Here is a 12,108-nt window from a genome sequence, read left to right as displayed (position 1 = left end):
ATCAAATTCGCTTATAGACTTGTCAAAATTTACGATCGCTACAATAACTCGTTACAACAAACGAGACACTGTTTATCACTATTGGTGTGTTACTAGATATCCGCTCGGTTAACGGCAATATTTTTTTTTTTTGGACTTTTTTTAAGAATTGTTTGATTAATAACTTGTCAATTTAATAAAAAAAGAAAGACTAATAAATATAATAAGAAAATAATATTTTATAAGAATAAATTAAAATAAAAAATTTGATATAATAAATACTTGAATAGTTAAAATAATAAAATAATTTTAATTTAACTAAAAAAATTAAAGGTTTGGCGTGCATACTCTTACACTCTGCATCCCCCATCCCTCTCTCTAAAAAAAAAAAAAAAATTACTTTAGTGACACAAAAACACAGCTCAGCTGTTTGCTGCTGTCGCCTTCTTTCTTTCTTTCTTTCTCACTCTGTTGGGCACAGTTCTTTCTCTCCCTAAATAAAAGAAGTATAGAATAAAGTGCAAAGGGGAGATAAGAGGGGAAAAAAGGCCATTGCTCAAGGGAAGGGAAGGGAAAGGAAGGAGAGAGGTTCATTTTGATGGGTTTGAAGCTTGTAATGTGGCACTTGTTGGTGGTGGAGGTGGTGTTATTGTGTTCATGGGTTTGTTGTTGTACAGCCTCTGTATCATATGACACTAATGCCATTATCATAAATGGCCAAAGGAAGATCCTTATTTCTGGATCCATTCACTACCCTCGTAGCACTCCTGAGGTATATCACTTTATCATTCTGCTTCCTTCATTCCTCTCTCTTTCTCTCTCTCTCTGATTTTCCTTTTTTTTTTTCTCTCTTCCCTCAATTTGTTTGTTTTGGGCATCTTTCTTTCTCTCTACTCTATTTAAGTGCTTGTCACTTGGGTTCTCACTATACTTTCTTCATTTTTCTGTCCAGAATGTTATTTTGGGTATAAATTTTGATGGGTTTGTTGCAGATGTGGCCAGATCTTATTCGGAAGGCAAAAGAAGGAGGTTTGGATGTAATCCAGACCTATGTTTTCTGGAATGGCCATGAACCTCAACCTAACAAAGTAAATTTCTTCCCTTTTTTTTTTTTTTTTTTTTTTTTTTTTCTATTTTCTGTTAATTTTCCAATGCTGAAATGTATAAATTTACATAATTTTTTAGATAATAATATATTTTTCTTGTTCATGTTTGTAGTATCATTTTGAGGGGAGGTATGATCTGGTCAAATTTATCAAGCTGGTGAAACGAGAAGGTCTCTATGTTCATCTCAGGATTGGGCCCTACGCTTGTGCTGAATGGAACTTTGGGTAATGCTAAAAATTTGTGATTTCAATGATAAAAAAATAAATAAATTGCAATTATCCTTATTTTAGCAAATATTTTTATTTTTTTTGTTCAATGCAGGGGCTTTCCTGTTTGGCTCAAGTATGTTCCAGGTATCAGTTTCAGAACAGATAATGAGCCTTTCAAGGTGACTTTTGCAAATGAATTTTCCATTTTCTATTTCTATTCCATTGATTGGATTTACTTAACTGTAAACTTTGATTCTGATGTCTAAATTGTTGAAATGAAGGCTGCAATGCAAAAATTTACAACAAAAATCGTCGATATAATGAAAGCTGAAAGGTTATATGAGTCTCAAGGTGGTCCAATAATTCTATCGCAGGTAGTCAAACTAGTCCATTTTTATTCTTTCCCTTTGTCTCAATGAATTGAACCCAATTCAAAATGTTTCTTTAGTGAATTATTGAGTAAAACTAGGAATCAAATTGAGAGAAGTATGAAGTATGGTTCTGCATAAATGTATGTGACAGATTGAGAATGAATATGGCCCCATGGAGTATGAACTCGGTGCTCCTGGTCAAGCTTACACGAAATGGGTGGCTCAAATGGCTGTTGGTCTGGGCACTGGAGTCCCGTGGGTCATGTGCAAGCAAGATGATGTCCCAGATCCCATTGTAAGTGTCACCACTTTTTGTGATTTTTTTTTTTTTTTTTTAATTTTTACTTTTCTTGTCATGTTCTTATAGCGATCTCAGTGGTTTTCATGTTATGTTCCTCATCCTCAGTGGGGTTGCTATGAAAACAATGTGTTTATTGTTCCCTTGTGTGGTCTTTAATGATATGAATTTTTTTCTCCTCTGCACATGGCTGGGCTTTATGCTGCCTCACTCACTCCTATCTGTTATGTTTTGTCTTTATCTTTATGTATTATGGTCGCTTTGAATTCTGTACTTGTTGATTCATGACCATATCTCTGATTGTTAATTTAATCACTTCTATTTCAACTTCCATGTTAGTGGTGGTGTATATAAACAATACCATTTATTTATTTATTAATTATTTTTTTCTGTTTTCTGGTCTTAAAGTTGAAAAAGAAGTAATAATTTATCTAGCCTGATGTTGTGATGTCAATGTACTTATTAGTCTTTTATTTCCGGCTAATGTGTTTCCATAGATTTTAATATTTTATTACCTTGTATCTTAGTTTTGTTCACCATGCACAGATAAACACTTGCAATGGTTTTTATTGTGATTACTTCTCCCCGAATAAAGCCTACAAACCCAAGATGTGGACGGAAGCCTGGACTGGCTGGTAAACTTGCACGTTTCTTACTTTATCGTATCTCCAAGAACCCAGTTTAAAATGTGTTTCCAAATAATGTGTTTTTCAAAATACAGATTTTGAAAATGAAACCAAACAGAGAAAATGCATTTCCCAACTAGCTACCCCCTTTAATTTTTTTTCTCCAGGTTCACCGAGTTTGGAGGTGCAGTTCCTTACCGTCCTGCTGAAGACTTAGCATTTTCAGTTGCACGGTTTATACAAAAGGGCGGATCTTTTATTAACTATTATATGGTAAGTCAATTGTTTGTTGTATTTCCCTAGTGAATCCAATCCTTGTATGAATTCAACTAAAAAAATTTGTTGATCGGTTTATCTGTTTTTCTGCTTCCAGTATCATGGAGGAACAAACTTTGGCAGAACTTCCGGTGGTCCTTTTATTGCCACTAGCTATGATTATGATGCTCCACTCGACGAATTTGGTATGCAGATAGTATCATAATCTTAGAGTCATGTTTGTCTCAAAATTGTTTGTGTAGCATGTGGCCAATAGTTTGAGTGTAAATGAATATAAATTAACTGATGTGTACTATTCTAACTATAATTTAAGTAAGGAAAGGTGGGGCTTAAATTTCTTTAAGTTTTTCTATAGGAAATAACTGATTCAATTGCCAGCCTCTGTCACCATACTACGTTCTCCATATCATCGTGGGATTGCTACTGTCATTTCACAAAAAGCAAGGGGTCAGCTTGTAATTTAGCCGGGTCTTTTTTTTTTTTTTTAAAAAAAGCAATAGCTATATCCCTCCATAATTGTGATGTTGTTAGTGGTTATGATGGTGATCAAATTGATTAGAGAAGCTGAATTTTATCAGTTGATGGGGGACTCAACATGAAAGTTAAAGTTTGACAATAAAATGATTGCAACAGTCATGTTAATAGCTTCTCTACAATCATTTTCATCATGACTTGTGAAAAAATGTCATTCCTTTTCCTGATAGGGAGATGTAGATGGCTCAAGAAAGTTGCCATAAAATTTTAAAGATTATATGTTCTTCAGTAAACTTAAGGGCTATTTCCTCTTTTGGTCTAGGACTATTAAGGCAACCCAAATGGGGTCATTTGAAAGATCTGCATAGAGCGATAAAGTTGTGTGAACCGGCTGTAGTATCAGGAGATCCCACTGTGATCCCTCTTGGGAACTATCAGGAGGTTAGATTTACAATCATTCTCTGAGAACCATTTATCTTATCTCATTCTTGTGTTGAAAATAAATGTCATTTCTTCCTATAATCGTTCCATGTAGGCTCATGTTTTCAAGTCAAAATCTGGAGATTGTGCTGCGTTCCTTGCAAACTACAATTCTAATTCCTTTGCAAAGTTGGCTTTTGGGAATATGCACTACAACCTGCCTCCTTGGTCCATCAGCATTCTTCCCGACTGCAAGAACACTGTTTATAACACTGCAAGGGTGAGAAAAGGACCTCTTAATTAAATATTTCATTGAATTTATTTGAGTGTGTACATCAGGAGCTATGATATGAAGCATGGATAATTCTAAAAAGGAGTTGTATCCATCTCGTACTTGTATTGGATACCAATACTCCTTGGATACATATCAGATACTTCCTAAACGTATCCGATATAGGATACTTTTTGGACACTCTATGTCACGTATCCAAACTATTATGAAATTGGGATTGCAATAATTTTTGCCATATTAGAGTATCATTGTTGGGATAAATACAAGAATAGTTTGTCAATATTTTCTATTTCTTATTGAAGAAGAAAATAGTGCTATTAGTACCCTACTTTTCTAGATTTTATCAAATTAACTTGTTCACTTAAAATGAAATAAACTAACTATTGGCTCTTAAAATAATATCTAATACTATAAAAAAATATATGATAATAATAAAAAAATTCAATGTGTTCTTGCCGTAACTGTATCTTATTGTTTTAGATTTTATGTAGCACCGTATTCGTATTGTATCATATCCATATCCGTGCTTTATGGGTCAGGAGTGATCGTTATTCTTTTCCATTTGAAATATTTCCAATAAACAAGATATTGACATCAAGTTGAAATTATATGCAGGTAGGTGCTCAAAGTGCACAAATGAAGATGACTCCTGTTATTTATAATACAGGATTCTCTTGGCAATCTTACAATGAAGAGCCAGCAGCCTCTTATGATGACAATTCTTTTACAATGGTTGGATTGTTGGAACAAATTAATATCACCCGGGATGCTTCTGATTACCTGTGGTATATGACAGAGTGAGTGTCCATATAACTCTACGTGGTCTCATTTTCCTTAAACATATTTGATGAAAAAACTTTCCAATAAAAATTACTTTTCCGCCACATTAGTCTCTCATTGTGTTAATGATATTTTTCCTCTCATTACCAGTGTCAGGATTGACCCATATGAAGGATTTTTGAGGAGCGGGAATTATCCTGTTCTGACAGTGTTCTCTGCTGGTCATGCTTTGCATGTTTTCATCAACGGTCAATTATCAGGTGGGCAGCACAACCAAACCAAACCAAGCCAAGCCTTAAGTCCCATCAAATGGGGTCGGCTACATGAATTCTTCTTCTCCACGTGACCCTATCAATGCATTGGATATTATTGGTGTATTCAATGCTTTTTTTTTTTTTTGGTGGGGGGGGGGGGGGGGGGGGGGTGGATCTGGGTGGATTTGTCAAGGGCTATATGCTTAGTTAAATCCCCCTAAGGGTCTATTTGATTAGAAATAAATAAATGTAGGAAAGTGAAAGTGGAAGTGAAAGAAAATATTTATATATTAAAAAAAAAAAAAGATAGTGAAGTGAATTGACGAAAAAGAAATACAAAAGAACAACATACTTCTCTCTCTCTCTCTCTCTCTCTCACACACACACACACACACACAAATCAAGGAAATAGAGAGCAAGTAAGAATTCTGGTTATAAGTAACTACTTTTATGAACAAATTTAAGCTTTCGTATATTTTCTTGTGTTTTTTGCAAGAAACTAAAAGCTCAGTTACCATGCTAATATGAGTTGTACAAGAAAGTTAATTTTCTGTTAACTTCCTCCACTTTCATGTTAAACAAACTTAGAAAAAGTTTATTTTTTTTTCATTTCCCTCACTTTCCAATACTTTCATCCTAACCAAACTTAGCCTAAGTTAGTAGCACCTAGTAAAATTTCTTGAAGTCATTACAATAGATTATTATGATCTTGAAATCTAGCTCATGTAATAAAGCATACACAATTGATGCCATTCTTCCTTGATCTTGATCTTGATCTTGTTTCCTTTCAGAAAGTCGGACTACTTTCTGCAACAAGTTTATATCTGGACAACTTCTACTAATATCCTTCTTAAATTTTCGGTCCTACTTTTGGCAGGAACTGCTTATGGAAGTTTAGAAGACCCAAAATTAACATTTAGTGATGGTGTGAATCTGAGAGGTGGTATAAACAACATTGTCCTGCTAAGCATTGCTGTTGGTCTCCCGGTTTGTTTTTTCTCTCTGTCTCTCATGCACACACATAGAAACTTTGCATGTGCACAAGAACGGAAGACTCAGACAAATAATATTCTACATAACAAAATTCTACTTAACAAACGTGTTTGGTGCTAGTCTGAAGTTAATTTCTGTGCTTTTTGGCTGCCTTTGTTATGAGCAGAATATTGGCCCACATTTTGAGACATGGAATGCCGGCGTTCTTGGCCCAGTTTCACTGAATGGTCTAAATGAAGGGAGGAGGGACCTATCATGGCAAAATTGGTCTTACAAGGTTTTTCTTGAAATATTTTTCAATCTTATTTCATCTCTCTACATACTAGATAGTTTTTTTGACCTCGTGCTCTTAATCAGATTGGTCTAAAAGGAGAAGCATTGAGTCTTCATTCACTCAGTGGAAGTTCCTCTGTTGAGTGGGTTGAAGGTTCTTTATTAGCACAAAGGCAGTCACTGACATGGTACAAGGTGAGATTGTCAGCCAAGGCTTCTCTCTTACTTATCTTCACTTTTCTTGCAAACAAAAATCATTCACATTGTGTTTGGATTATGGATTTGGGTAGTGATTTGGAAAGAAAAAGGAAAAGTTCAGGAAAATGGAGAAAAATTTAACTTATATTTCATTCATGTTTCCTGTGCCTTTCATTTTCCCTTTCCCTCTCTTTTTCTAAATCCTTATCCAAATCCATCATCTAAACACAGCCCAAATAAGAAATGTTGTGCATCATGCATCTGAAGTGAATATTTTCTATGCAATAATACTTCAACAGAACAGCATGCATCTAAATTCCACTTAAAAAACCTTCTTTTACTTGGGCTTCTAAAGCTAGAATTGACGTTTTCTTTTCATGCTTCCAGACCACTTTTAATGCTCCTGATGGAGATGAACCTTTGGCTTTGGATATGGATAGCATGGGGAAAGGTCAAATATGGTTAAACGGGCAAAGTGTTGGACGCTACTGGCCTGGATACAAAGCTTCTGGTACTTGTGGTGCCTGTAATTATACTGGTTGGTTTGATGAGAAGAAATGCCTAAATAATTGCGGTGAGGCTTCCCAAAGATGGTAAGTCAAAAGCAACTTGCGGTGGAACTTTCTTAGGACCACTGCTTATCAATAATGGAGTAGTCTAAAAATAATTGCACTACACATGGGAAACTTTTGGGTGCAAGTCTGACACACAAGAAAGGACTTGTAACACAAGAAAGGATTTGCACCAAACACATTACAGACTTGCAGCTCATGAAAATGCAATTTTTTTTTTTTTTTTTTTTTTCCCACTGTTCAATTGATTTTGGATTTCCCAACTTTCTTCTCCCACAAAATAAAATAGTCAACTGACTAACCAGTGGGTGATAATTTCAGGTATCATGTACCTCGTTCGTGGTTGTATCCTGCAGGGAATTTGTTGGTTGTGTTTGAAGAATGGGGTGGAAACCCTTATGGAATTTCTTTAGTGAAGAGAGAAATAGAAAGTGTATGTGCTGATATATTTGAGTGGCAGCCAACTTTAGTGAATTGGCAGATGCAAGCCTCTGGTAAAGTTAATAAACCTCTAAGACCTAAAGCTCACTTGTGGTGTGCCCCTGGTCAGAAGATCTCGTCAATTAAATTCGCTAGCTTCGGAACGCCAAAAGGGGCTTGTGGAAGCTTCAGTCAGGGGAGCTGTCATGCTTATCATTCTTATGACGCTTTTGAAAAGGTATACTTATATGTTGCATTAAGTTGTGCCTTCTTTTTGTATAGTTAATGAGTTTGTGTCGTTGACTTGGTTTATGAAAATCCTTTATTGGTTTAACTGGATTAGGAAATCAGTGTATAATTAATTTAATATTTAAAAAAAAAAAAAAAAAGCACTCAACTATTTCTATAAACTTCGTGATTTATCCAAGTCTCTGCAAATTTCTTTATGATCCCATCCTTCAACCCAAATGAAGGGTTTTCCCGAAAAATGTTGAATACTGTCTCATCACCAACTGCAAATGACTTTTATATTTTTTTCACCTGTTAGACAGACCTTGAGATTTGTCTGAATCACAATTTGGAATTAATTTAATTAAAGTTCATGAAGCAATCATGTTATAGGAGAATTTAAGGACATTCAGTGAAGAGTTTTATTATCCAATGACTTAATTCATTAATCTGTTATTGCAGTACTGCATTGGGCAGCAATCATGCTCGGTACCTGTGGTGCCTGAGGCTTTTGGAGGAGATCCGTGTCCAAATGTCATGAAGAAACTTTCTGTGGAAGCCGTTTGCAGCTGATGATACACAACACAGAAAACATGAAAAGAAGGTCCTACTTTTGTTCTTTAACACCCTTCATACAAATTCACAAATAAGTTTTTATTAAATTCATCAAAGATCGAGGCAAGCATTTTTTGGTTTTGCCAGGGTGAAGTTGTAGAACGTACAAAACACCATTTGGTTCAAAACCCATATAAATTATGGAGATGATTATGAGGTTTTTTGTACATAAAATAGCTATTGTCTGTTAGAAGCACGTTGAGACACGGTAAAATCGTCCATGTGCATATGTTTAATTGCTTCATTAGTCTTGAAGACAGACATGTAAGCTCTTGGCTTTCATTGAGTTCAGAATTTTGTTTTCTTATGGACCTTTCTTCCCTGGAAGCATTGTTTCATTGCTTTGGAATTGTAATAAACATCAAGCTTCTCAATTTTTGTCTGAAATTGACTTGGCATTTGTATTGTGCTTGAATTTATCAGATAAAAATTAGACTGTATTGAGATCATTGTTTGAGATGGTATGGTCATGTGCATCATATGTTAATTAACATAATTGCAAGAACTAAAGAGGAAAGATTTCAATCCATGTGAAGGGTGATGAAAGAAATAGAGGAAGGTGAAGGATGGCAAGGGTTGATTTTATACTGGACATGATACCTAACCTAACTGGAGATATGACCTCAAATATTATATTAATTGAGCTTGTTCACATGATAAGAATTTTGATATTGTTTCTATGTTTCATTCTTGAACTCCAATTTGTTTTATGGTCTTGTCAATGAGGCCATTGGTTAAGAATGTTCGAACTAGTTGCTCTGCTATTTTTTGCACATCCCAAAATGGAAATAGTAGTACAATCATGTACACCAAAGAGAAAAATTACAAAATTTATGTGATTTAGCATAATTTGTCTACATCCATGGGAAAGAAATAATTCACTAAACTATAGAGAATACAACTATGAGACCAAAAACACACAAAACACGACACCAATACTTTGGTAATGAAACAATACCAAGCGTAATTGAGTCCCAAAGTCGTCATATTTTTCTCTCTCTTATCTCTCCTAACGCTGTGTTTGATTGGAAGATTTAGAGAGAGATTTGGAAAAGAAAAAGGAAAATGTGTGTAAAACTCAGTGAAATATAGATATAGTTTATTCACATTTCATCTAATTTTTTTCTTTCTCTTTTCAAATCTCTCTTCAAATCTTTCAACCAAACACAACATAAATGTCTACTTCCCTTTCAATTTCACACCTCTATCCCTAGTTTTCTATTTATTGGCAAACCATAGAAATTCTAGTCTCATATAATTAATAAAACTCGACACATTGCATTCCTAGTGAATTCAAGATTGTATAACCTAATCCAAATAAATACATACTAAAAAAAAATCAATTATTGTATGGATCCCATAGAATACGAAACATACACTAACTGAGAGGGTAATTTATGAGTAAATTAGGCCGAGTTGGGTAATGGGCCGTTCTATGGGCCATAGTAAGAAGGGCTTAGTAAGTGGACCGTAGTCCAGGTGTTAGCTCGGTCCAGGTATGGAAGTGACCTAGCAAGGGTTAGCTCGGTCCGGGAATAATCATGGTCGCCACGGTCAGAGTAGATAGTTAGCCCGGTCCAAGAGAGCTCTGCCGTTAGCTCGGTCACCACACTCAGAGCGGTAACAGTTAGCTCGGTCATACCATATTGAGCCGAAGTGTGTTGAGCTTTCCTCAGAACCCTGCTATTGGTTAGCTCGGTCCAAGCTCGTTGTGGTTAGCGCAGACTCGGACAACCCAGTTGGAATATGTCAAACCGAGGTACACGCAGTGAAAGGAAGAACCGAGCTAGGGGGAGCTCGGTCTAGTCTGCGGCTTTAGCATGGCCATGTTATCTCGGCTGTAACATCCAACCATGGTAAAACCATCTTACTTGGTTTAAGCAGTGAGGGGGGTGTTGAAAGATAAGCATTATCTTTCAGGAATGTGATTCCTAGGAAGACTCTACATGGAGGAGTAAGAGTCTTACTAGGATTGTGCCATGCGAAACCTATAAAAGCTCATAACATCACCTATGGAGAGGTAACACAACTTTGATTTCCGAATACACAGAGTTTTTTGCCTATTTGTCTATTTTGCTGACTTACGCATCGGAGAGGTATCCGGCACACACCCGCCGGCTAGCTCACGTTTGTGTTTTCAGGGAGTAAAGTGACGTCGTACAGAGGAGTGCAGACTTGATCAACAGGATTATATGAGGAAGAATATTTCTTGCTCGTACAATTTGCACCGTTTGTGAGAAAATCAGACAAAGAACAAAACCTCTTGATCAAGTTCCGTCGCTAGTTGAATGGTGCACAATGAAGATTTGCTATAGTCCGCCATCAACGGACAAACCCCAGAGGGGGATGGGAGGCGCAAAGGTTTGCCTTCCATCCCCCCCATGGCAGATCTGGAGCCCCAGCGACAGAATCCCCGGAGGGATGCGAGGGTAAGGCGGGGTAACAACCCCCGTCGCTCATCAAGTCCCGATAAACAGAGGCGGAGGATCGACTCCCAAATTTTGGAGGACTGAGTAAAGAAGCAGAACGAGTTAATCAGGAGAATGGCGGCGGACATGGAGTTGATTAAGCGCTAGATAAAAGGGAAATGGGTGGCGACAGGAGAGGGGCGCAAAAGTAATACGCCCCCTTGCCACTCCGAAGATCGTGGTAAGCAAACCACACCGTCTCAAGTAGAGAGTAAAAGCCTCTGGACAGGTGACACTCAATCAAGGTCTTCCAGGACTCGTTACTCCAGGTCTGAGAGAACGAGAACATTGAGGTCTTACACTGAGGGAAGCATCGATTGACCCTCACATACGCACTAGACATCATCCAGGCAAACGGAGTTGCTTAGGTCGTCCGACTTACGAACTGTGTTTGATGAAAGGGCACGACGGAAGGAGGATGCCAGGGCACGCGACCTGCACAGAGTTTCAGCCCTTCTGTGGTTGGCTCCTCGGACGCATGGAAGCGTCGAGGTTGGAATGCCAATACTGCACCTTGCCTACGAACCAACAGATAAAGCACTGGCAAGACTACATAGCTCGCCGTTTGTTCCGCGATTGAGAATGCACCATTACCTTCAAGCTTCATCCAGCCTAAATTTACCACGTACGAGGGGAAGACAGACCCTTACATGCACCTAAGCCACTTTCGCCAGGTCATGGCAGTATACCGGCAGGACGAAGCTTTGATGTGCATCCTATTCCTATCCAGCCTTGGCGACCTAGGTTTAACCTGGTTCGAAAGGCTACCAGAAGGCAGCATAGCCTTCTGGGCGGAATTAGCAAAGGCGCTCGTAACATGGTTCAGAACGAGCACCAAGACGCCAGTGGAGATCGATCAGCTACTCTCCATTGACATGGGCGACAAGGAAACATTGAGATCCTACAACAGTCGCTACTGGGAGACGTTCAACCAGATAGGGGACTGCCCTACCAATCTCGCCATCGCACAATACAAAAGAAGACTTCCAGTCGGAAACAGATTGAGGGATTCGATTACTATGACTCCACCCCTCACGATGGAAGCCTTGATGGAGAGAGTGCACCAACATATTCAGGTGGAGGAGGATGACGCCCGTGCCAAGGCAAAATCTGGTGCAACGGCAACACCAGATAAGAAGGCTACGGCAAAAATCAACACGGTAGAACGTCCAAGCAAGAATGGACGAGGCAGGCGAGACAACGAAGAGGACCGAGATAAAAGATGGTTGAGAGTTCGCACTGCCATTACCACGGT

The 12,108-nt window shown here is 37.7% G+C and overlaps 1 protein-coding gene across 1 annotated transcript; it reads left to right on the top strand.

Annotated features, from left to right (window-relative positions):
* Positions 1-337: 337 nt before the first annotated feature.
* Positions 338-8,772, top strand: LOC114289136 (beta-galactosidase-like). Its single transcript, XM_028232787.2, has 19 exons — positions 338-751; positions 972-1,067; positions 1,198-1,310; positions 1,408-1,474; positions 1,577-1,669; positions 1,818-1,961; positions 2,511-2,599; positions 2,758-2,863; positions 2,964-3,051; positions 3,663-3,781; positions 3,876-4,040; positions 4,668-4,849; positions 4,983-5,092; positions 5,964-6,073; positions 6,246-6,356; positions 6,437-6,547; positions 6,938-7,143; positions 7,444-7,780; positions 8,233-8,772. The coding sequence occupies exons 1-19, from the start codon at positions 578-580 to the stop codon at positions 8,341-8,343; spliced, it is 2,532 nt and encodes an 843-aa protein (XP_028088588.2). The 5' UTR covers positions 338-577; the 3' UTR covers positions 8,344-8,772.
* Positions 8,773-12,108: the final 3,336 nt, after the last annotated feature.

This window comes from Camellia sinensis, chromosome 4 (assembly GCF_055761805.1).
Source record: "Camellia sinensis isolate YWXY chromosome 4, ASM5576180v1, whole genome shotgun sequence".
Taxonomy (NCBI): domain Eukaryota; kingdom Viridiplantae; phylum Streptophyta; class Magnoliopsida; order Ericales; family Theaceae; genus Camellia; species Camellia sinensis.
Note: the sequence above shows the minus strand (reverse complement) of the source record. Positions and strands in the feature narration are given on the sequence as shown.

What these genes read in the sequence shown, in the direction of transcription:
- LOC114289136 (XM_028232787.2), top strand. Translation starts at nt 578, where the DNA reads ATGGGTTTGAAGCTTGTAATGTGGCACTTGTTGGTGGTGGAGGTGGTG. An exon ending in ACCCTCGTAGCACTCCTGAG is followed by an intron (nt 752 to 971) that starts GTATATCACTTT and finishes GGTTTGTTGCAG; the next exon opens with ATGTGGCCAGATCTTATTCG. An exon ending in ATGAACCTCAACCTAACAAA is followed by an intron (nt 1,068 to 1,197) that starts GTAAATTTCTTC and finishes TCATGTTTGTAG; the next exon opens with TATCATTTTGAGGGGAGGTA.